This window comes from Cnephaeus nilssonii (assembly GCF_951640355.1).
Source record: "Cnephaeus nilssonii genome assembly, chromosome: 9".
NCBI lineage: Eukaryota > Metazoa > Chordata > Mammalia > Chiroptera > Vespertilionidae > Cnephaeus > Cnephaeus nilssonii.
This window is the reverse complement of record NC_137080.1, coordinates 81,003,163-81,030,029: the sequence shown is the minus strand read 5'-3', so window position 1 is coordinate 81,030,029 and position 26,867 is coordinate 81,003,163. Positions and strand designations below refer to the sequence as shown.

Here is a 26,867-nt window from a genome sequence, read left to right as displayed (position 1 = left end):
ATGGGGAATGGGGAATCAGGGGTGGGTGGCAGGAGGCACCAGGCTAAGGTGGGTGCGGCCGGGGGGCAGGGCCAGCAGCTGGCAGCCAGGGGAAGGATGGCCCTGGCCAGCTAACCTCCTGGTCCCTGAAGGCTTTTAAAAAACCTCTTTCTGGGGAGGCTTTTCTTTTCTCCCAGAAGCATGCAATTTAAAGGTGCTAGCCGTGGAGCTGCCTGCTGCAGAGCCACCCAATCTCTCCCTACACCCAGTTGGATTGAGTCTGGCGCAGCGGGGCAGAACACCTTGAACTGCTGCCCACAGGCTGCCTCGGAGCTGGACCACCCGGCCCCCAGCACGCTCTCCACCTGGAGGCGTCCAGCTGCAGACCTCCGACCCCATTAACTGGATTAATGGTGGGGTGGAAAGCAACCCAGGAGGGTGAGGAAATGAAATTTGGGGCGATACCACGGGTGCAGTCCCCATGACCTTCCCCTCCCAGGATAATGCTGTGCTCCCTAACTTCCCATGCGCCAAGAGATAAATGTGGATTCACAAAGAGGCAAGCCCCCAAGGAGCTTCAGCTGGGGGGATGAGAGGAGTTACTCACTTCTTACACCCCCACCCTTTGCTTTAAGGCTGCATTCTTCTTCCCTAATACATGTTGCTTGAAGTACATGATGGTTTGTGTTTAGACATGTGATAAATATGGGGAAAGCTAAGTTTTGTGCTTTAGAACAAAAGAGTCTGGAGTCTTTGGGGGTGTGTGTGTGTCTCACACACACACACACACACTCACACAGTCGCTCCTTCCTCCCCTCTTCCCTGGCATGGCAAATCTTCACGCAGAAAGTTAACCCTAGCTCCTCAGAACCCACCCTTGCTGGAGTGGCCTCTGTTTTGTTTTGTTTTTTTTTCTCTCACAAGGTTTTTTTTTCTAACCTCTAAACTGGCCATTGGACATCCCCTGAGGGGTACCGGATTGCGAGAAGGCACAGGCCGGGCTGAGGGACACCCCCCTCCTGCTCCCCTCCTACACACACACACACACACGAATTTCGTGCACTGGGCCTCTAGTGTTAAATAACAGTTTACACTGCTAACCAATAAAATGTAATTAAAAAAAAATCACACCTTAAGCCCTGGCCACTGTGGCTAAATGGTTAGAGTGTTGACCTGCACACCAAAGAGTCGCGGGTTTGATTCCCGGTCAAGGGCACATACCTGGGTTGTGGGTTCACTCTCCACCTCTGGTCTGGGCATATGCAAGAGGCAACCAGTTGCTCTGTCTCTCTCACATCGATGTTTCTCTCCCTGCACTTCTCCCCTTCACTCTCTGAAAAGCAATGGAACCCTGGTCGGTTTGGCTCAGTGGATAGTTGACCTGCGCACCAAAGGGTCAAAGGTTTGATTCTAGTTAAGGGCCCGTACCTCATTTGCAGGCTAGAATCCTGGCCTTGGTCAGGGCGTATTTGGGAAGCAACCAATCAATGTGTCTCTTTCACTTGAATGTTTCTCTCTCTCTTCCTCTCCTTCTTCCCCTCCCCCTCCCTTCCACTCTCTCTGAAAATCAATGGAAAAGTATCCGCGGGTGAGCATTAACAACAACAACAAGAAAAATCGATGGAAAAAATATCCTCACGTGAGGATAACAAAAAAAACCACAACCCTTAAAACCAATTTGTAAAAGTTTATAGTGATAAACATTGCAGAGTGAATATTCTATTTAAATCTTGTGTGCCAAGACAAGTGAATTGGATGTGTTGAATTTTGAATAAGCAACTAAGGACAAGCTCAAATAGATAATATGATGTTAAATATCTGGAAGCTACTTGTTAGCTACTTTTTTAAATAGTCTCTAAAGCCAAAAAAGTATTGGCTTTTTTGTGAAGTCTAGTCATGAAGCTATTGAAACTTTTCTTTGTGCCCTGCCTGGTGTGGCTCAGTTGGTTGAGTGTCATCTTATGCACCAAGAGGTTGCCAGTTTTGTTTTGTTTTTTAATATATTTTATTGATTTTTTACAGAGAGGAAGGGAGAGGGATAGAGGGTTAGAAATATCGATGGGAGAGAAACATCGATCAGCTGCCTCCTGCACACTCCCCACTGGGTGTGTGCCCGCAACCAAGGTACATGCCCTTGACCGGAATCAAACCTGGGAGCCTTCAGTCCGCAGGCCGACGCTCTATCCACTGAGCCAATCTGGTTAGGGCAAGAGGTTGCCAGTTTGATTCTGGTCATGGCACATGTCAGGGTTGTGGGCTCCATCCCCAGTAGGGGCCTGCAGAAGGCAGCTGATTGATGTTTCTCTCTCATCAATGTTTCTCTGTGTGTCTCCCTCTCCCTCTAAAAAAAAAAAAAAAAATCAATAAAAACATATTTAAAAATAGAAAAAGAAACTGCGTGTAAGTTAAGCATGATAACTTCTTCAGTCAAACAAACAGGTATTTTCTAGAACTAGTATTGAATAATGTTTTCCAGGACAAAGTTGACTGTTATAAGTTGCTGAAGTTATAGAAGAGCAAAACAGATACAAGTCTCACATTACTTCTGAGATCCTTGTAAAATCAGGCACAAAGATAGTGGATGGTGTAGAGTATTTTACTTAGAGAGTAAAGATTTGACATCTTTCAGCATCACAACTCTGTCTAACATTAATTGTGGAATATTAGTAGATATTTCACTTTATATGTGGAAGAAATGGGTGTCAGATGAGAATCTACACTTAGCATGTGTGAGGGAAGGTTATCAGTGCTTGTAAATTTCTATTCCTTATTAATGGGAACTCATGCTACAGAAGTGCTTTTTTTGCATGTAAACAGATACATTGAGGTTGATAGTGATAGATCACTAGTAGCTGTGCTGAAAGAAATGATGTTGCTACATGAAAAATTAGTTGACTAGAATGCCAATCTACACATTGTTTCATTCCCAGTAAACAGTTGGTAGTAAATGGTATGCCTCCTGATTTTGAGTAAGCACTGGAGAAAGTAATGAAAATTCTGAATACTATCAAAATATGGTCACTGACAATACATCTTGCAGTTTACATTTTTAAAAAAATGAGCATATTAGTTCAGGCTCTGCTCTTTGACACTAAAATATTCTGACTCATAAGGAGAAAAAGACCCATTCAGATGACTCCTCCCCATCTACAGCCTCTCAGACGAATGGGGTAGGGTGTTCTGTCTCTTTTTTTACATCATATTTTATTTATCTCTCATTGAACCCTTCCACCCTGCTCTTACCTGCTTCCCAGGCCTTCACTGCACTGTCGTCTGTGTCCATGAGTTATGTTGCACTATTATCTGGTCCATGGGTTATGCATATCCTATCTAATAAAAGAGTAATATGCAAATTAACCATCACCCCGCTATACCCACAAGCCACGCCCACCAGCCAATCAGAGCGAGTATGCAAATTAACCTCAACCAAGATGGCTGCGGCCACAGAGAGCAGGAGGAAGGCTTGGGTTTCCCTGGCAATGGAGGAAGCCAAGCTTTCCACACACCCTGGTGGGCCCAGGCCTCCACTCAAGGGTACAAAGTTTCAATTATAGAAGGTAAATAAATTCCAACAGAAATGGCGGCAGCCACGGAGCTGGAAGAGCAGGAGGCTAGGGTTGCCCTGGGTGATGGAGGAAGCCAAGCTTCTGTAGCCTTGGCCGGCTCAGGCCTTCACTCCAGGCTACAAAGTTTCAATAATAGAAGATACATAAATTCCAACATAAATGGCTGCTGCCATGGAGCGAGCAGGAGGCTTGGCTCCGCTCCAGGCTACAAAGTTTCAATTGTAGAAGATAAATAAATTCCAGATACCAGGGCCTCCGCTTGGGTCACCTGGGGGCGTGGCTGGCCTGAAAACCACCACAGGCCCCTCACCCAGGCCGCCCCACGCCCCAAGGGAACCCCCACCCTGATCCGGGACACCCTTCAGGGCAAACCAGCTGGCCTTCCACCCATGCATCAGGCCTCTATCCTATCTAATAAAAGGGTAATATGCAGATTGACCATCATTCCAACTCACAAGATGGCTGCCCTCATGTGGTCAAAGATCCTGCCCCCATGTGGACACAAGATGGCCACCACAAGATGGCCAGCAGAGGAGGGCAGTTGGGAGGCACCAGGCCTGCAAGGGAGGACAGTTGGGGGCGATCAAGCCTGCAGGGAAGGGCAGTTAGGAGTGACCAGGCCAGCAGAGGAGGCAAGTTGGGGGCAAACAGGCTGGCAGGGGAGCAGTTAGACATCAATCAGGCTGGCATGGGAGTGGTTAGGGGGTGATCAGGCTGGCAGGCAGAAGTGGTTAGGGGCAATCAGGAAGGCAGGCAGGCGAGCAGTTGGGAGCCAGCAGTCCTGTATTGTGAGAGGGATCCCAGATTGGAGAGGGTGCAGGCTGGGCTGAGGGACACCCCACCCCCCAACCCGTGCACGAATTTCGTGCACTGGGCCTCTAGTATGCATATAAGTTGTTTGGTTAATCTTTTCCCTACCCTCCCTCCCAACTTTCTATTTTATTTTGAAAATTTTAAAATTTTATGGAAACGTTGAAAGAATAATTGTGCAGTGAACATGGTATGCTCTGCACCTAAATTTGCTGTTTACATTTTGTCAAATTAGCTTTATATCTGTATGTATAAATAAACAAATACCTATTTTCAGCTGAGTCAGTTGAAAGTATATTGTAGACATGATACTGCATCCCTAATCATAAGAGTTTTTGCTTCATAATGGTGATAATGATAATATTTTATAAGATTTTGATTGTCTCAAATAAGGTGGTATATCTCAGCAATATAGCTAGAATCTTGAACAGCTTGAATCTTTCTTTAATGGCCTAGGTCAGTGGTCGGCAAACTGCGGCTTGCAAGCCACATGCGGCTCTTTGGCCCCTTGAGTGTGGCTCTTCCACAAAATACCACGGCCTGGGCGAGTCTATTTTGAAGAAGTGGCGTTAGAAGAAGTTTAAGTTTAAAAAATTTGGCTCTCAAAAGAAATTTCAATTGTTGTACTGTTGATATTTGGCTCTGTTGACTAATGAGTTTGCTGACCACTGGCCTAGGTGTTGTGATTTTTTATTAGATGAGGGTAAGAAAGAATTTTGCAGAAGATTCACCATATACATAACAAATAACTCAATCCATGTGTTTCTTAACTTTTGATGGTTTTCTTTGGGGGTTATGGAGTTCCAGGTAGAATTGCTACCTTTGTTAGACCGCTGGAGAGAAGCAAGTACATAGTATTTTCAGTGAATGAGGACCCAACATGACTGGACTGCATGAACTATGTTAAAGAACTGTTGTCTGTAAAGAAGACAACATAATGATATAGTAGAAAGATAAAAGACTTGAGTCAGAACTAGATGTAATTCTAGTTTTGCCTCTCTTTAGCTCTGCGGTCTTGGACAGGTTAATCTCTGAGTTTCTGTTTCTCATTGGTAAAATGATGATAATACATTTTCTTTCTTCTTCTTCTTTTTTTTTTTTTAATCCTCACCCGAGGACACTATCCATTGATTTTTAGAGAGAGTGGGAGAAAGAGGGAAGGACAGAGAGAAACATCGATGTGAGAGAAACACATCGACTGGTTGCCTCCTACACATGCCCCAACCAGGGCTCAGGCCACGGAGGAACCTGCGACCGAGGTACATGCCTTCGAACGGAATCGAACCTGAGACCCTGCACTCCGCAGGCCATTGCTCTATCCACTGAGCCAAACTGGCCAGGGCTGATAATACATTTTTCATGGTCTGCTGTGTGGAAGATGTTTGTGAAAGACTTAGAATAGTAGTGGTACATAAAAGTCATGGAATATGTCCCTGCCTTTGTTGTATCGCCTTTATTCTCTTCCTTGTTAATAGTTTTATTTATTAACTAGTGAGTAAGCACTGGATTAATTAGAGGAAATAATTTAATATTGCTATTTTCCCTTTCTCTATAATAGAAGTGTCAGAGATGAAAGAAAATTAGTAAAATGTATATGAAAACCTTCCTCCTGTCATAGTCTGGGGCTCACAATGGGACCCAGAGTCAAGTCCCCGCCCACCCACATGTACCTCAAAATCACGTGAGATGCAGACCTGGCCGGCCCCCCTCCCCTCATTGGGCTAGATCCAGACCTGGCCAGTCCCACCCTTGTCAAGCCCCGCCAGGTAGCGGGGCACAGCCTCAGGCCCCCGGCCCAGCACCGGCAGGGGGGTGCAGCCTCAGGTCCCCCGTCACGCCCTTCTGGGCGGGGGCGCGGCCTGAGTTCCCCTGACCTAGCACTGGGGGTGCACCTTGAGGTCCCCTGTCAAGCCCCACCTGGTGGGGGGCGCGGCCTGAGGTCCCCCGGCCTGCCGCTGGGGCGGGGGGAGCAGCCTGAGGTCCCCTAGCCCAGCACCAGGATGGGAAGCGCACCTTGAGGTCCCACGCCAAGCCCTGCTGGGCGGGGGGCATGGCCTCAGGTCCCCTGGCCTGGCACTGGGGCGGGGGAGTGCGGCCTGAGGTCCCCCAGCCTGATGCCAGGGCCGGGGGCGCAGCCTGAGGTTCCCTGTCAAGCCCCACCGGGTAAGGGAGGGCATAGCCTCAGGTCCCTGCTGATTGCTTGTTAAGGCTCCTTATGGGAACATGGCCTCAGCTGTGGGTACAGCCATCTTTGTGACAGATTTATGGTCAATTAGCATATTCCCTCTTTATTAGATAGGATTGTCAATTTAAAAAACTTTCTTGACATTGTAGATATGAAAAGCTATGTGGAAATAACTTGTGATAAGAAAATACTGGTTACTACTTTCAGATAGTATTATGCAAAGTAAAATAAGCCAGTTAAAGAAAGAAAAGTACCATATGATATCACTTATATGTAGAATCTAATGAACAAAATAAACTAAGAAAGTGGAGACAAACTCATGTATACAGAAAACAGACTGGCAGCTCCCAGAGGCGAGTGGTTGGGGGCTGGGTGAGAAGTGCCAGGGGATTAAGCAAAGCAAAAAATAAGAAGGAAGACTCATGGACACAGACAACAGTATAGAGAGGGAAGTGGGGGAGAAAGGAGGTAAAAGAGGGTAAAGGGGGTATAAATGATGATGAAAGGAGACTTGACTTGGCATGGTAAACACACACAACAGTATACAAATTAATGTATAATTGTCTACCTGAAACCTATCTAATTTCACTAACAATGTCACCCCAATAAATTCATTTAAAAAAGAGAGCACTGGCTGGTTAGCTCAGTTGGTTATAGTGTTGCCCCGATATGCCAAGATTGCTGGTTTGATCCCTGGTCATAATACATATAAGAATCCGCCAGTGGGAATTCCAAGATGGAGCAGATTAAGTGGAAGCTACACTGACATTCCCCCCGCCCCCCCACTCCCAGTACCAAACTGGAATTACAACTGAAATATAGAAAAACCATCCTGAATTACCAATTGAAGCCTAGCTGGGAAGAACCCTTATAACCAAATATGGAAAGTGGAGACCGCATAAAGACTGGTAGGAAGGGCAGAGGCGTTTGAGGGCTGGCTGGGCTTCAGTAGACAGCAGCTGAAATTTCGGCAGGATATCTCAGCTGCAGGGGGCTGAGGGATTCCCTATTGAGAACTCTGGGGTCTAAACCCCAAGATGGGCCCAGAACACCAGAACTGAGAAATGTGCCCACATAACATCTGGTTGTGAAAAGCAGCAGGGTTTCTATCTGCCAGGGAGAGATGGCTAGAAATGCAGACACCCTCTTAAAGGGCCAGTGTACAAAATTTTGTGTGCAGCCACTCACCTTGGGTTCCAGCAGATGGAGGATAGAGTGGACTAGAGCTGTGTAAGGAGAATTTACAGTTGGTGGCTCTGGGAATATTCTATATATATAAAAGGCTAAGTTGACGTGCGAATGCGCGATACATATAAAGCTCTCACTGGCACCAATCGCACGCATGTGTTTCAATCTGTCATTGTCCATTGTGAATTTGGTTGACACTTCTATTATAGAGAAAGGATGAGTAGTGATATTAAAATATTTCTTCTAATTAATTTCCTTTCAATGTGCACAAATTCATGCACCGGGCCTCTAGTCAATAATAGCCTTACATGTAAATGGATTAAATGCTCCAATCAAAAGACATAGAGCAGCTAAGTGGATACAAAAACATGACCCAGTTATATGCCGTCTACAAGAGACTCACCTCAGAACAGCAGAACAAAAGACTCATACAGGATGAGAAAATGTGCCATGCAGATGGAAAAGAAAAAAAAAGCTGGGGTAGTAATACTCATATCTGACAAAATAGACTTCAAAATGAAGGCCATCAGAAGAGACAATAAAGGTCACTACATAATAGTAAAGGGATTGATCCAAGGGAATGTAAACCTGGTAAACATATATGCACCCAATATAAGAGCACCTAAATATATTTAAAACAAACTTCTGGAGGACTTTAAGGGAGAGATTCACAGCAATACAGTCATAGTAGGGGACTTTTAACACCCCACTGACTTCACTAGATCTTCCAGACAAAGCATCAACAAGACAACAGTGACTTTAAATGACATACTAGGTCAGATGGATGTAATTGACATTTACAGAACATTTCATCCCAAATCTGCAGAATAAACATTCTTCTCAAGTGCTCATGGGACATTTTCAATGATAGACCACATGTTAGAACCAAAAAAAGTCTCTACAAGTTCAAGAGAATTGAAATTATATCAGGTGTCTTCATGGATCACAATGGCATAAAATTAGAAATCAACTACAGTAAAAACAGTCAAAAACATTCAAACAAATGGAGGCTAAATAGCATGTTATTAAACAATGAATGGGTTACCAATGAGATCAAGAAAGAAATTTAAAAAATTCCTGGAAACAAATGAAAATGAAGATACAACCCAAAATCTCTGGGAACACAGTAAAAGCAGTCCTGAGAGGCAAGTTTATAGCACTACAGGCCTACCTCAAAAAACAAGAAGAAAAAAAAAGTAGTTAACCCTACAACTTAAAGAATTAGAGAATAAGAAAAGCACAGAGTAAGTAGAAGGAAGGAAATAGTAACATCACAGTGGAAATAACATCGAGACTAAACAAGAACAATATAAAAGATCAATGAAACGAAGAGCTGGTTCTTGAAAAGACAAACAAAATTGATGAACCTTTAGCCAGACTCATCAAGAAACAAAGGGGGCAAAAAAGAAAGAAACAGAGAGGACCCAAATAAAATCAGAAACAAAAGAGGTGTAGTAACAGCTGACATCACAGAAATATAAAGGATTGTAAGAAAATACTATGAACAACTATATACCAACAAGATGGACACATGGGCGAAATGGACAAATTCTGAGAAAAATACAATCTTCCAAAATTGAATCAGAAGAAGCAGAAAGCCTGAGTAGGCCAGTAATAACAGATGAAAGGGAAGCAGTAATAAAAAAACAAAAACACACACAAAAAAAAACTCCTAGCAAAGAAAAGCCCTGATCCGGATGGCTTCATTAGGGGAATTTTACCAAACATTCAAAGAATTAATACATATCCTCCTCAAACTATTCAAAAAGATCCAAGTGAAGGGAGCTCTTTTTATGAGGCCACATTATCCTAATTCCAAAACCAGAAAAAGACACTACAAAGAAAGAATTATAGGCCAATATCCCTGATAAATATAGATGCTAAAATCCTGAATAAAATGTTAGTAAATTGGATCCAGCAAATATTAAAAAGATCATACACCATGACCAAGTGGGATTTATTCTAGTGATGCAAGCTAGTACAATATTTGCAAATCAATAAATGTGATACATCACATAAACAACTTGAAAGACAAATCACATTATATCAATAGATGCAGAAAAAGCATTCGACAAAATTCAACACCCATTTTTGATAAAGCTCTCAGCAAAATGGGAATAGAGGGATCATACCTCAGTATAATAAAGGCCAGGTACTTGCAAGAAAACCCTAAAGATTCCACCAAAAAACTAAACTTACAGCCAACATCCTACTCAATAGGCAAAAACTAAAATCATTTCTCCTAAGAGCAGGAATGAGACAAGGATGTCTGCTTTCACCACACTTATTCAACATGGTTGTGGAAGTCCTGGCCACAGTGATCAGACAAGAAGAAAATGTAAAAAGCATCTAAATTGAAAAGGAGGAAGTAAAACTCATTATTCACAGATGACATGGTATTTTACATAGAAAACCCTAAAGATTCCACCAAAAAACTAAAGATTTAATAAATGAATTTAGCAATGTTGCAGGATACAAAATTTCCCCCCAGAAACCGATGGCATTTAAAAATTATATATATATATATATATATATATATATATATATATATATATATATATATATATTTTATTGATTTTTACAGAGAGGAATGGAGAGGGCTAGAGAGTTAGAAACATCGATGAGAGAGCAAGATTGATCAGCTTCCTCCTGCACACCGCCTACTGGGGATGTGCCCCAAACCAAGGTACATGCCCTTGACCGGAATTGAACCTGGGACCCTTCAGTCCGCAGGCTGACGCTCTATCCACTGAGCCAAACCGGTTAGGGCTCGATGGCATTTTTATATACTAATAATATACTCTCAGAATAAAAACTAAAAAAAAAAAAATCCCATTTACCATTGCAACAACAACAACAAAAAGATTTTTAGGAATAAACTTAACCAAGTAGGTAGAAGACCTCTATTGGGAAAACTACAGGATGTTGAAAAAGGGGATAGAGGAAGATACAAACTAATGGAAAAATTACTGTGTTTTTGGATTGGTAGAATTAACATGATTAAAATGACCATACTACCCAAAGCAGTCTATAGATTCAATGCAATTCTGATTCAAATACCAACAGCATATTTCACAGATTGGGAACAAATACTCCAAAAATTTACCTGGAACTGAAAAAGACTTCCAGTAGCCACAGCAATCTTAAGAAAGAAGAGCAAAGTTTGGAATCACAATACCAGATACCAAGTTTTACTACAGAACCACTGTAATCTAAACAGCCTGGTATTGGCCCAAGAAAAGGCATCATATAGATTAGTGGAGCAGAACAGAGAACCCATAAGTTGACCCTAGCTATTATGCTCAATTAATATTTGACGAAGCAAGAGCACACAATGGAGTAAAGATAATCTCTTCAATAAATGATGCTGGGAAAATTGGCAGGTACATGCAAAAAAAAAAAAAAAAGAAGAAGAAGAAAGAAAGAAACTAGTCCACCAACTTACACCATACACAAGAATAAGCTCAAAATGGAGAAAAGACTTAAATGTTGGTCATGAATCAAAAATCCTAGAAGGAACCATAGGCAGGAAAATTTCAGACATCTCTTGCAGCACTGTGTTTGCCAGTACATCTCCTAGGGCAAGGGAAACTAAGAGGAAATAAATTGTACTACATCAAAATAAAAAGCTTCTGCACTACAAAAGAAACCATCAACAAAATGAAAAGGGAGTCCTAACTTGTTTGGCTCAGTGAATAGGGCGTCAGCCTGCGTACTGAAGGGTCAAACAGTTGAATTTAAAAATGGGCAAAGGACCTACTAAATAGACACTTGTCCAAAGAGGGCATACAGATAGATGACCAAGAGACATTTAAAAAAATGCTCAGTTACTAATCATCAAAGATGCAAATTAAAACAACAATGAAGTATCATATGTGTCAGAATGGCTACCATCAACAAATGATGTGTCATTGGAAACCAAGACTAAGATCACCCACACTCTCATATTCCCACTTACTATCTACAAATATGAAAGTTGGACAGTGAAAAGGGCGGAGAGAAAATTAAATCAATTCTTTTGAAATATGATGTTGCAGGAGAGCTGTATAATACCCTGAACCACCAGAAAGATGAACATGTGGCTCCTAGATCAAATTAAGCCTGAAACATTGCTGGGGTCAAAAATGACAAAACTGAAGCTGTACTATTTTGGGCACATCATAAGAAGGCAGTTACTTCAGCTCTGACATTCTGTGGATCTATGAAATTATCAACACAGGACATTTGAAAAAGACATAGGAAGATATTAATAAGTGGAAGAATATACTGTGTTCATGGAACGGTAGAATTAACATCAATGAAATGTCCACACTGTCCAAGGCAATCTATAGATTCAATGCAATCCCTCTTAAAATACCAACAGCACATTTCACAGATCTAGAACAAATACTCCAAAAATTTATGTGGAACCAAAAAAAGTCCCTGAATAGCCACAGCGATCTTGAGAAAGAAGAACAAAGTTAGAGGGATCACAATACCACATAAGTTATTCTACAAAGCCACTGTATTCTGAACAGCCTGGCAATGGCATAATAACAGGCATATAGATCAATGGAACAGAACAGAGAACCTAGAAATCAATCCAAGTCATTACACTCAATATTTGACAAAGGAGGCAAGAGCATACAGTGGAGTAAAGTCAGTCTCGTCAATAAATGGTGCTAGGAAATTGTACAGGTACATGCATAAAAATGAAACTAGACCACCAACTTACACCATATACAAGAATAAACTCAAAATAGATAAAAGACTTAAATGTAAGTTGTGAAACCATAAAAATCTAGAAGAAACCATAGGCAGTCAAATCTCAGACATCTCTCGTTGCAGATTTTTTACTGTAAATGCTAGGCTCGTTATAAAAGTAAGATCAGTTTAAAAATGATTTTTGTTGTTATCCTCACCTGAGGATATTTTTTCCTTATTTTTTAGAAAGAGTGGAAGGGAGGGGGAGAGACAGAAACATCGATGTGAGAGAGACACATCAATTGGTTGCCTCCCATATGGGACAGGGATTGATCTTGCAACCAAGCTACGTGCTCTTGATTGGAATCAAACCCACGAACCTTCATTCCGCAGGCTGACTCTCTAACCACTGAGTAAACTAGCCAGGGCTAAAAATGTTTTGTCATGAAAAGAACCATTCCTTTAGGAAAGGGGAAAACTATTCCTGAAATGTAACTGTTTCTTTTTTTTTTTTTTAATTCTTTATTGTTTAACCCTTTGCACTCGCTTGCTTTTTCCTCGATTCCTTTATTCTACTCGGGATTTAATTTTTTAAATGCCCCAGATTTTACAAAGCGCGGCAGTAGAATAAAAAACTGGAGTTTCTTTTCATACAAACTTATTTATTTGGATTTTTTTATATTTCAAATTATTGATACATTCAATACAATTCTACATACGAGCTGCTACCTATGCTAACCGTGTCGAGTCACACTCGACATCCGAGTGCAAAATTAAAGTATTACATAAGTCTCCTTTTTCCCTCATTGACCTCTTCCCAGCCGCCCCCACCCCCCAGACATGCTCTCATCCCCCTACTGTCTGTGTCCATTGGTTATGCTCATATGCATGCATACAAGTCCTTTGGTTGTTCTCTTACTCCCTCATCCCCCGCCTTCCCTCATGTGTTGGACAGTCTGTTCGATGCTTCTATGACACTTGTTCTATTTTTGTTCATCAGTTTATGTTGTTCATTATATTCCACAAATTAGTGAGATCACGTGATATTTATCTTTCTCTGACTGGCTTATTTCGCTTAGCATAATGCTCTCCAGTTCCATCCATGCTGTTGCAAATGGTAAGAATTCCTTCTTTTTTTACAGCAGTATAGTATTCCATTGTGTAGATGTACCACAGTTTTCTGATCCACTCATCTGCTGATGGGCACTTAGGCTGTTTCCAAATCTTAGCTATTGTAAATTGTGCTGCTATGAATATAGGGGTGCATATATCCTTTCTGTTTCTGTTTTCTTGGGATATATTCCTAGAAGTGGGATTACTGGGTCAAATGGAAGTTTCATTTTTAATTTTTTGAGGAAATGCCATACTGTTTTCCACAATGGCTGCACCAGTCTGCATTCCCACCAGCAGTGCAAGAGGGTTCCTTTTCCTCCGCATCCTCGCCAGCACTTGTGGTCGTAACTGTTTCTTATTTGATATTATAGATTCTTCTATCTACCTGATTGTCATGTCTGTTTTGCACCTCTTCACAGTGTTGGTTATGATGTTCTTTTGTTGTTTTGATGGTTCAATTGGATTTACTTTTTGTGTTGATAATTTCATAGATACATAGAATGTGAGAGCTAAAGTAACTGCCTTCTCATGATGTGCCCAAAGTAGTACAGCTTCAGCTTTGTTGTTTTTGCCCCCAGCATAGTAATCCATGGTGTAAATGTACCACAGCTTTTTTATCCACTCATCTGCTGATGGACACGTGGGCTGTTTCCAGTCTTAACTCTTGCACATTGCGCTGCTATGAACATAGAGGTGTGCATGTATTCTGTCTGATTGGTGTTTCGGGTTTCTTAGGATATATTTCTAGAAGTAGGACCACTGGGTCAAATGCCTGTCACATTTTTAAATTTTTGAGGAAACTCCATACTGTTTTCCATAGTGGCTGCATCATTCTGCATTCCCACCAGCAATGTACTAGGGTTCCCTTTTCTCCACATCCTCACTACCACTTGTTTTTCATGATTTCTCTGAATTCTTCCATTACGACTCTTCCAAGTCTTAGCCTCCTCTTGATTTCTTTGAGTAGCAAGAAGCAGTCCTTTAATTAACCATACCTGGTCACCTACCCATAGCTGCTTTAATGATTCACTGTTAAAGATGGGATTGATTCTGAGCTCCCAGTTATTAAGAGTTTGAAAGAAGTTGAGAACCACAAACCTGGATGGTTATAAATTATCATTATTTGTCTGAATAAATGAACTTTATTTGAAAAGCTAATGCAAAAAATTTTTTAAAATATATGTTTTTAACCTTTTGCACTCGGATGTCGAGTGTGACTCGACATGGTTAGCATTAGAATAAAGGAATCGAGAAAAAAGCAAGCGAGTGCAAAGGGTTAATGATTTTTTAGAGAGAGGAAGTGAGAGGGAGAGATAAAATCATCGATGAGAGAGAAACATCATTGATCAGCTGCCTCCTGCATGCCCGCTACCGGGGATTGAGCCCACATGTGCCCTACTGGAATTATCCAGTGACCTCTTGGTTCATAGGTCAATGCTCCACCACTGAGCCACACCAGCTGGGCTAACAATAAAACTATTTTTATCTTTTCCTATACGAGTTTGATTTCTATCTGTCAAGATAAAGTACATTGTAGACTTGTGTATTTTATCTCTTTTTAAATAGGTACTCTTAAATTAGTGCATTTTAAGTATTCCTAGGATTTGATCAGGATGTAGTCTGAAAATCACTGGCTTGGAGGACTTGCATGTGATACATTTTTTGTGCCAATAGTATCTTTTATTATCTGTACTAGAGGCCTGGTGCATGAAAATTCATGCACTGGAGGGGACTCCCTCAGCCTGGCCTGTCCCCTTTCACAGTCTGGAAGCCCTCAGGGGCGGGAGGCGACCTGGCAATCAGGGGAAGGCGATGCTCCCATCACACCTCTGCTGCTGCCACTGCTGGCAGCGCAAGCCTTGGCTGGTCTTGGTTACCTGAGCCTTGGGCGGCCCTGGGCAGCTGTGCAACTGCCATCTGAGGCTTGCCTGTGCCTCAGGTGTTGGCTGGGCAGCCGCCAGCCGAGGCTTGCCTGCACTTCAGGCAGGCCCTGGGCAGCTGGGGTCTGAGGGGACTGGGGAACTCCGGAGGCAGGCACGCAGAGCAGCTGGACCCGCCTGGGGCGGGCCCGGCCATGCCACGCGCCTGCCGCCCCACCGGGGCTGAGGTGACTGGGCGCTGCCATCGTGTGGCTGTGGGTGCTGCCATCTCTGAGGGCATGGCAGTCAATTAGCATATTCCTTCCTTATTGGCTGTGGGTGCCACCATCTTTGTGAGGGCATGATGATCAATTTGCATATTCCCTCTTTATTGGATAGGATTTTTAGTCTCAAAAGTGGCATTTGGCATTTTACTTTTGTGTAATCAGTGGGATCAATTGTATAAATGATTTCATTGCTGTGATCCTTATATATTATTTATAGTTGGTTTGAATTTATTTGGGGCTGAATAGATTGTAACGTGGGGGCAAGGTGGAAAGCCAACAAGAACTGATTGTGGTTAGTTGCTTAGAATGCTTACATGTTCTGTTTTTGTTCACGTATATAAATACTCTAACAACGAACATAGTATGTAAATAAAGGTGCTGTTGCTTATTTTAATGATCTTTCTTAACCTAATTTTTTTAATATTACTTTTTTTAGAGATCAAGAAGCGGCAATGTAAGGTTCTCTTTGAGTACATTCCACAAAATGATGATGAACTGGAGTTGAAAGTGGGAGATATTATTGATATTAATGACGAGGTAAGGAAAACGTGTTAGAGATAAAGCAGCAATAGGAATTGATGCTCTGGGTATCATAAAAATGCTTTGTAAGGATATTAAAGTTTTTCAATTTTTTGCAAGTTTATTGGTTTTCTTTTTTAATAAATTTTTAAGATACAGACTTCAAAATGAATCTTTAATGACTTAATATCTCATTGTCTTATACGTAGAAATAAAATTTCACCCATCCTTGCTATATCAAATGTTTGTGTACTGTATTTGTTGACTTTAGGAAGTCAAAACCTTGTTAAACTAAAAATTAATGTAATATGAGTGGTTAAGAATATAAATAAACCTTGCCTTTGATTCTGAATTGACTTTAGGTACAAAGCAGTAAAATAGAAGGAATTTTGCCTTTTACATAGCAAAGGAATACTAAAGTAGAATCTTTAAAAAGCTTTGCATTGTTTGAATTATCACATTGAAATATTGCCCAAAAACATGTTTCCCTCATTTTAATGATTTGGAATGATATTTAAAAATATTTTAGCCCTAGCCAGTTTGGCTCAGTGGATAGAGCGTTGGCCCTTGGACTTAAGGGTCCCAGGTTGGATTCCGGTCAAGGGCACATACCTCGGTTGCAGGCTCTATCCCTGGCCCTGGTCAGGGGCATGTGCGGGAGGCAACCAGTTGATGTGTCTAACATTGATGTTTCTCTCTCTGTCTCTTCCCCCTTCCTTCCACAAAAATTCAGTGGAAAAATATCCTCAGGGGAGGTTTAATGACAACAACAAAAATAATAATTTCACATCTTTGCTTTTACCATTAAAGGAATATTCAAGTTTTACTTGGCAGTTGAAATTCTCATTTTCAGAGTATATGTTTTCATATCATATAGTGCCACAGGGATTGATATTGTGTCCTAACATGTAATGTAGTTTATCACTTAGGTTTATGTTAAGTTCAGTGTGTTTATACAAAGGGCAATTCTGTTTTATTTCTACTAGTTGGCAATGATAATATTTATTGAACCTATATTATGCCTGAAAAAATGTTTCATATGTATTATTTCCTTTAAAATTTTAAACAACCTAGAGATAGGCATTTTTATCCCAGTTTTACATATGAAGAGATTGAGTCATAGAAGATAAGTGATTGGCTGTTCCATTTACTGTTGTGGTAAAGTCAGGTTCATGTGTGTGTGGGTCTGGAATTCAGATAGGGCACAGTAAGGATGACTTGTGTCTGTTCTTTGATGTCTTGGGGCCTCCTGGAAAGATTCAAGGTTGAGTGCTTATGGAATCATGAGAAGGCCTCTTCACTCACATGTCTGGTGCTTAGAAGACTTGAAGGTTAGGACTGCCTATGGAGAGTCTTTATGTAGCTTCTCCATCAGGCTTGACTTTTTTACTGTAGTCGGGGGAGGTCTCACGATAGTTGGACTTAATACAAAGCAGTTCAGAGCTCTTAAAGTGTAAGCATTTCAGCAAACATAACCTTTTATAATCTAACTTTCACCACATTCTGTTGGTTACAAGCAAGATTGAAGGGGGTGGGGACAAAGGCCACCACTTCTTGGTGGGAGGACTGTATCAAGTTTATTTTGTAGGTTAGCATATGGGGTAGATCTTGTTTCAGACAGCTTTGCCCAAGTGCATATGCCTGGCATGCAGAGAAACTGGAATCTGAATCCACACAGTTTATTTTTGAATCAGTGTTCTTTACCACCATACTACCTACCTCTTAAGAATTCCTTAATTAATAGGAACTATTAATAGGGTTATTTACCTAACTACCCAGTTGCTGCCAATTTGGGATTCCAGGTGTAGATAATAGTTTTTTTGATGTTTTCCTCTTTGTTGTGTCTGTTCAGTTTGGTCTACTTTCACAATTGAGTCCCCCTGAAAATGCTCAGGTTTTAAATTTTAGTTTATTTCTGAGCATTGTCTTCTCCTTATGTGCCTCTTAGTACCTAGTAGTTATAATGCACCAAGCCAACTTTCCCTTCTTTTGGGTGTATGGATGCCTTCGAGCAGGGATCCCAAGTTAATCTTTCAGCACTCACTCCTGCAATCAGGTAAAGAGATCGGCTACTCAAAATTATTCATCAACAGAATCAGGTGTCTTTATTGTTGGTATTTTTTTCTAGTCTTTTTAAAAAAAATCTAAGTATAGTAAAGAAAAGGGTTCACTTTAACCAAACAGCTTGTTTCAAAATCTAATAAGGGATTGATTTTACTAGTGATATTCCCTTTAATGTGTTCCTATACATAATATTAAAAATTAACCTGAAAAAAATACTATTAAGTAACTTCATGAAAATTTAGTATCCTTGTTAGTGAATATAAATTATTCTAAAGAGTTTGGTTTCTGAAGATATTTTTGGTTGTGGTGGAGGGAGTGATTAGTAGAGCCTGAAATCTTGACTTTTTAAAAGTAAATGATTCTTTTTCATACTTGGGTTAAGACTTGCTATTCAAGTAAAAGGCTGAGGAATTTCATGTGTTAATTAGGAGGGCATATTCTAATATTCATCAAACTTTTTCCAAATCAAAAATTTACAAATACTTAAATATTATGTCATAATTACAAACCAAGGCTCAGTAGTCTTTAAAAGAGTAACATTCCAGAAGAAAACTATTTTCTTGCTATTAATACATTATTCTTGGTTATCTGATACTTTCATGAAAATTATTTCTTTATAGATTACAATTTCAAGTTCTCATAGCAAATGTTTCAAAGTGCTGTTGATATGGTTAATCCAATCCATTTAGATTTAATCTACTTAAATATATTTTCCCATTGTATTTTTTTATAGGTTTAAAGGAATTATTTTGCCTTACTAACTTTGTGCTCATTCACTTCTGTAGCTTAAATTTTCCCATAGGGGGAAGATTTTCATTTAGGAGAAAATTTTTTTAAAAATTTTGAGTTGTGAACTCTTTCAGGTAGAAGAAGGCTGGTGGAGTGGAACCCTGAACAATAAGTTGGGACTGTTTCCCTCAAATTTTGTGAAAGAATTAGAGATAACAGATGATGGTGAAACTCATGAAGCCCAGGAGGATTCAGGTAAACTCTAAAAATGTTTAATAGATTTAAATAAACTTATATATCATCTAGTGTTTATACTAGAGGCCCGGTGCACAAAATTCGTGCATGGGGGGAGGAGGGGAGGGAGTGTCCCTCAGCCCAACCTGCACCCTATCCAATCTGGGACCCCTCGAGGGATGTCCGACTACCCTCTCACAATCCAGGACTGCTGGCTCCCAACCGCTTGCCTGCCTGATTGCCCCTAACCACTTCTGCCTACCAGCCTGATCACCCCCTAACCACTCCCCTGCCAGCCTGTTTGATGTCTAACTGCGCCTCTGCTGGCCCAATTGCCCCTAACTGTCCTCCCCTGCAGGCCTGATTGCCCCCAATTGCCCTCCCCTGCTGGCCCGGTCACCCCTACCTGCCCTCCCCTGCTGGCCTGGTCACCCCCAACTGCCCTTCCCTGCCAGCCTGGTTGCTCCTAACTGCTCTCCCCTGCTGGCCTGGTTGCCCCCAACTGCCTTCCCCTGTAGGCATGATTCCCCCCAACTGCCCTCTCCTGCAGGCCTGGTTGCCCCCAACTCCCCGCCCCTGCAGGCCTGGTCCCCGCCAACTGTCCCCTCCTGCAGGCCTGGTCCCCCCCAACTGCCTTCCCCTGCAGGCCTGGGTCCCCCGCAACTGTCCTCCCCTGCAGGCCTGATTGCCCCCAACTGCCCTCCCCTGCTGGCCGGTCACCCCTACCTGCCCTCCCCTGCTGGCCTGGTCACCCCCAACTGCCCTCCCCTGCAGGCCTGGTCACCCCCAACTGCCCTTCCCTGCCAGCCTGGTCGCTCCTAACTGCTCTCCCCTGCTGGCCTGGTTGCCCCCAACTGCCTTCCCCTGTAGGCATGATTCCCCCCAACTGCCCTCTCCTGCAGGCCTGGTTGCCCCCAACTCCCCGCCCCTGCAGGCCTGGTCCCCGCCAACTGTCCCCTCCTGCAGGCCTGGTCCCCCCCCAACTGCCTTCCCTTGCAGGCCTGGGTCCCCCCCAACTGTCCTCCCCTGCAGGCCTGATTGCCCCCAACTGCCCTCCCCTGCTGGCCCGGTCACCCCTACCTGCCCTCCCCTGCTGACCTGGTCACCCCCAACTGCCCTCCCCTGCAGGCCTGGTCGCCCCCAACTGCCCTTCCCTGCCAGCCTGGTCGCTTCTAACTGCTCTCCCCTGCTGGCCTGGTTGCCCCCAACTGCCTTCCCCTGTAGGCATGATTCCCCCCAACTGCCCTCTCCTGCAGGCCTGGTTGCCCCCAACTCCCCACCCCTGCAGGCCTGGTCCCCCCCAACTGCCTTCCCCTGCAGGCCTGGGTCCCCCCCAACTGTCCTCTCCTGTAGGCCTGGTCCCCCCCAACTGCCCTCCCCTGTAGGCATGGTTCCCCCCATCTTCCCTCCCCTGCAGGCCTGGTCCCCCCCAACTGCCCTCCCCTGTAGGCCTGGTTGCCCCCAACTCCCCTCCCCTGCAGGCCTGGTCCCCCCCAGCTGCCCTCCTCTGCCAGCCCGGTCACCCCTAACTGCCCTCCCCTGCAGGCCTGGTCCCCCCCAACTGCCTTCCCCTGCAGGCCTGGGTCCCCCCCAGCTGTCCTCCCCTGCAGGCCCGGTCCCCCCAGCTGTCCTCCCCTGCAGGCCCATTTCCCCCCAACTGCCCTCCCCTATAGGCCTGGTCGCCCCAACTGCCCTCCTCTGCCAGCCCGCTCACCCCTAACTGCCCTCCCCTGCAGGCCTGGTCCCTTCCAACTGTCCTCTCCTGCTGATCTGATCGCCCACAACTGCCCTCCCCTGCTGGCCATCTTGTGGTGGCCATCTTGTGTGTTGGAGTGATGGTCAATTTGCATATTACCTCTTTATTATATAGGATTTTTAGAAACTCTTTTCTTACTTTTGAACTGTGAGTTTTGGTTTATCTACTTTAAGAAAAAACCCCACTAACAACAACTTATGACAGGGTCTCAAAATGAGCGAAGTAGGCAAAATAACTTAATGTTTTTTTCCTTTGATGTCTGCTTTAGCCGGAAGTAAACCTGTAGTACTGTACTCTGATTGTGAAGTGATAATACTTATGTTATTGTATTTCTTCCTACTTAAGATATGCTTACATACAGTTTTTTTAAATACATATTTTTATTGATTTTAGAGAGGAAGGGAGAGGGAGAGAAAGAAACATCAATGAAAAGAATCATTGATTGCCTGCCTCCTGCATGCCCCTCATTGGGAATCGAGCCTGTAACCCAAGTATGTGCCCTGATGGATGAATCAAACCATGACCTCCTGGTTCATTGGTGGATGCTCAACCACTGAGCCACACTGGCCAGGCTTTACATATAGTTTTGATCTGATTTTGCAAATATCCTATCCACAATTTTAGAAATTCCTCAAGTCAAAGATGCTGAAGTCAGTCTTCAGTGTGGATACTGATTCCATTGAAAGGCAGAAAATCTTTGAGATAGGAATAAATAGAGGAGTCATAACAAATAGACTTAGTATTTTATGTTACACTTATTTGAGAATGTTCGGTACCAGTTCTGAAGTCAAAACTTATGTTTTAAGGATGTATAGTTACCATTAAAGAACAAACAAGTACTGAAAACATCTGGCTTAAATTTAATGGTACATTTACTCCTTAGCAGACTGTCCCCTGATTTACTTCTGTTCCATATTGGTATTTCTTATGTTTTATAGTTATTGGGTTCTCTGATATTTGTTCTTAACATTAGAATTTGGTATTAAAACTGATCATGAAATGATTTTTATAATGCTATATAAATTGAGCCCTTAAAATATGTACAAAATTTAAAGTTCATGTGGGACCACTAGCAAAAGAAATCAAATTTAAATTTGGATGTAAATAATTGTAAATATTTTGGGCATTTTTCTCGCATTGTTTAGCCTTATTTGAATTTTGGTAACCTTGCAGTTATATCTGTTAAAAATACACTTCCTTGCTTGTTTAACCTGTTTACAATAACAAGCATTCTAAATGTGGAGCTTTGTGATTATGGGGTGGTAAGTCAGCAGTTTAAGTGCACTATAATTCCTTTTTTTTTAAACTTTTAAGTTTTAGACAGAGGGTATTTGTTTGAATATTGCTTTAAATGCCAGGAAGTGAGTGTGCTATAAAGATTTTAGAACTTTAGTGATAAAAGTATATAATCTTTTAAGTTTTAATTTAAGAGTTTGATCTTATTCATTAAAGAATTGACCTTCACTCTTCTTGTGTCCTAACAAAGTGTAATAGCCTCTGTTTATAATCAGTATTTTGACAGTCTTTTTAGGTAGTAGTGTGTATTTCTAATAGCTGTTATAGGAATTATAGTTGACTATATATTTGAAATGTTATTTTTTACTTATAGTATTATAATGCCATATCCACCACAATTTGATTATTTTACATAGTTTCTCCTTACCCTCTTTTCATTTAGTAGAGCTCTTCTGTTCTTTTAATCAATAAACTGAAATAAATGGGGTAATGTTCTTGGTTTCACCAGTTAAACTCTGGCTGTCATGTTAAGGAGATAATTCTGATTCTAAACAAAAGCTAGACAATATTTCCTGATCCTTCAGGGTAATTTATTTTTATACCCTCAGTTTTTATTGAAGGACCATAGAATAAAAGTTATAAGAGCCACTATTACATTTTTATAGGAATGTGGTAAATTCATAATTTGTTCTGTTCTGATTGGTTTCTATATAAAATCTCAAGATAAAAATCTTTTTTAGTATTTTCATGAAAATTAAATTCTCAAGGGAAGTGTTATACTTCCATTTTTATAATGAATATATGTAACCTTTTTTGTTTAGAGTGCCCTTTTGCCACTTACAGATTCCACTTATTTGCTAACACTTGCTTTCAATTTCCCCCCTTATTCTATAAAGCCTGTAACTATATCTGCTGGAATTTTTCTCCCTTGTATATATAATCTTTTCCCCATCCTAAACCTATCAAAATCTCCATTTATGTCTAATAAGTATCTTAAACTTAAGATGGTCAAAACTGGTCATCTGTTCTTTTCTTGGCACCCAAATCTGCTCTATACAGTCTTTTTTATCCAAGTTAATGACAACTCCATCTCTCTTTTACTTAGACCAGTGGTCGGCAAACCGTGGCTCGCGAGCCACATGCGGCTCTTTGGCCCCTTGAGTGTGGCTCTTTCACAAAATACCACGGCCTGAGCGAGTCTATTTTGAAGAAGTGGCATTAGAAGAAGTTTAAGTTTAAAAAATTTGGCTCTTAAAAGAAATTTCAATCATTGTACTGTTGATATTTGGCTCTGTTGACTAATGAGTTTGCTGACCACTGACTTAGACCAAAGACTTGGATTCACCTTTTACTCTTCTTTTTAATCTCACACTCTACTTGTCACCTACTAAATAAATGTGCAGAATCTGTTTTCATTTACTATCTCCACTGCTGCTACCCTGGTGTAAGTTGTATTTTGCTGTATATTTGTAGCGGCCTGTTCTTGCCATTTCCCTTCTGAACATTCAAGTGTTCACCTCTAGTAGTTACGCGTTTTAGGAAGTCAGGAACATTTTGGTCTCATAGCCTTTATACTTGCTGTATATCTTTGAGAATGTTCTTTGAGATCTCCTTATGGCCTTTGGTCTGATTTCAGTAGTCTGCTCAGAAGTCACCTTTTCAGTTAGGCCTTTCCTGATAGCTCTGGATAAAACAGCCAAAAGCTCCCATCCTCCACTCTAATTTCCTTTTCTTCTTTGATAATATTTGTTATTGCTCCTTATTAATTTTCTTATTGTTTGTCTACCCCTGTGTTAAATATACATTATGTTTTGTTCATTGCTGCATACCCAGTTTCTAGAACATTGGCACATTGATAGCTCAATGAATGAATGGTCTTTTGTGGTTTACAGAGAACTTTTCAAACACTTTGTCATGTTAAAGTCTCATAACTTTGGAGGAGATTAGTTCACTCCTATTTTAAAGGTGAAGATATTGTAACTCTGAGATAATTTATCCATGGAGTGGTAAAAATCACAATTGGAATTCTGTTCTGATCTTTTTAATTCACTATGCTATTTTAGCATGTGAAGGTATGGATATTAGATGATTCTCACTCTTTTATCGCTTTTGTTTGCCAGTTGTCTTTTAATTTTAAAAAATCATGCCTGTAGAATTGTCTTCTTATGTACTTTTATTCCTATGCAAGTTATGGGCAGTAATATCAGTGGCATTTCCTATGGAGTCAATGTATTCTTAAATCTAAATTTAAAAGTCAAAGCCAGTGAAGGAAAATTCCTAATATAAATACTACTATTTAATTAATTCAAAATTCATATATTTGTTTATTCAATATATTGAGTGCTTATTGGTGAGCATATTATGCAAGGTTCTGAGGATACAGTAGTGAGCAACATAGGCAAGATTCTTCTCCATATTTGAAGCTTTTGGTCCTTTGGGAAAGAAGACTTAAACGAGTGATTATAATTCCACATGAGAACTGTTTGTGACAGGAAACTTTAGGGTGCTATAGATATATGTTAGAGAAACCAAATTTAGCAGGATATGAGGGAATGTGCCCTAGAGGAAGTTACAGATTGAGATCCCAAAATAGGTGGGAGATCCCTAGGCAAGTTTATGTCAGAGGATAAAGAAAGAGCATAGTATTTTCAAGATCCTGAAAGAGATTCAATTCAGAGGGATTGCAGAGTGTATAGTTGTATGTGGTGAGTGTTGAGGCTGGAGAAATTATTGGGTCAGGTTTAAGAAAGCATTGCAAAAATGCTAAATCCAGGCACCAAGAATGAAATGATTAGATTGTTTTTAGATAGATTGGTTTGGTTGCATTCTTGAAAGTGGTTTAGAGAAGAGTAAAGACTAGATAAAGGAGATTGGCTAAGAATGTTTTGATAATTAAGGTAGAAATAGTATCAGCTTAAACTAGAGGAGTGATCATAGGAATGAAGAAACATGGGTAGAATAGGAGCTAAATAGGTGATATAAAGAACTGCACCGTGTGATGATGGGAAATGTGAATGATTGAGAAGGAAGAGCCAGTGGCTACCAGGTTTGGGGCTCAAGAAGCTTTGTTATTGAATCATTATACTAAAATGTTTAAAATGGTTTTGGGGTCATCTAGAATTACATTCAAATGTTGGCTTTGTTACCGTGGTCTTGGGAAAGTTCTTAACATCTCTTTGCCTAGTTTACTTATTTTCAAAATGAGGAGTAATAGTGCTAATGTTAAGCCTATGGGTAGTTATACAAATTAGATATAATTCATGTATAGTGCTTAGAAAGTGCCTGGTACAGATTAAGCCAGGAGTAAATGGTACTACCATTTTAATTATTCCTCATTTATTTCTTACTGTTAAATATCAATGAGCTGATAATCACAGATTTTTAGGGAAATGATTTTTTAATTTTCTTTGATGATTGACTTTAGAACTTAATTTCTTAGATTATAAGGCCCTTTGAGAATCTGTTATGAGCTGTGCTTTTACCCAGAAAAATGAACTGAAAAAATACCCACACAGTTTTCCTTGGGATTGGTCATGGACTCATTGAGGCCTCTGAATAAGAACCTTTGCTACTGAGGAAGCATGTAGAAACAACTTTCTTACCCATATAACATTAGGCTTTCTTTAATATTTTTACCATTATAATGTAAAATTTCATGGACTTACATTACTTTATCCATGAGTTAAAAGGACAGATCTTGAACTGTTGACTTTTTAAGATAAAAATTTTCTAATATTACCAGTTTTTGTATTTGGAAACTTACCCTAACTTTGATTAGATTAATACACTTTTAAAAATGATTAACTTTATCTCTTTTAATGCTTCAGTCTTACATTTCATATCTTTGCCCAAAGCTGTAAATTTAAAAAATATATATATTTGTTGATTTCAGAGAGGAAGGGAGAGGGAGAGAGAGATAGGAACGTTAATGGTGAGAGAGAATCATTGATTGGCTGCCTCCTGCACACCCCACCCTGGGGATTGAGCCCATAACTCCTACATGTGCCCTGCCTGGCAATCGAACCCTGACTTCCTGGTTCATGGGTTAATGCTCAACCACTGAGCCACACTGGCTGGGCACAGAGCTGTAAATTTGACATGCTCTTGTTAAGGATTTTGTATATTATGATTTCTTGGATTTCTTAATTAGCATTTCACTAATTGAAAATACCTAAATTGTTATTGTTTCACACAACATCCAGAAAAATATCAGGATAAAGTACATCTTACTCTTTTGAATATGTTAGTACTCAGTAATTTAATTTATTATTTTTATTTGACATTTTTTATTAGGAGGCATAGAATGTAAACAGTATGGAAGGGGAGTATCAAGATTTTCATGTCATTCTTCAAAAACGAATTATTCTTTCAGAAACTGTTTGGACTGGGCCCACCTTGTCTTTCCCGTCTCAGGGGAATGGGAATGAAACTTCGCCTGGATCAGTGACACAGCCAAAGAAAATTCGAGGGATTGGGTTTGGAGATATTTTTAAAGAAGGCTCTGTGAAACTTAGGACAAGAGCATCCAGTAGTGAAACTGAAGAGAAAAAATCAGAAAAGGTAATATCGATAAACTTTACTTAGATTAATATTATCATTTCTCTCATTAAGCATTTTTTAAAATCACTTTGCAACTCGTAAATTTTTTTTTTTTGGGGG

At 41.0% G+C, this 26,867-nt stretch overlaps 1 protein-coding gene across 1 annotated transcript in view; it reads left to right on the top strand.

The window, feature by feature from the left end:
* The window catches only part of CD2AP (CD2 associated protein), a 109,604-nt gene that overhangs the window by 29,890 nt on the left and 52,847 nt on the right, over positions 1–26,867 (top strand). The window contains exons 4-6 of the mRNA XM_079780212.1: positions 16,107–16,207; positions 19,117–19,237; positions 26,581–26,768. Coding sequence (XP_079636338.1) covers positions 16,107–16,207; positions 19,117–19,237; positions 26,581–26,768 — 410 coding nt within the window. The remainder of the gene's footprint in view (positions 1–16,106; positions 16,208–19,116; positions 19,238–26,580; positions 26,769–26,867) is intronic.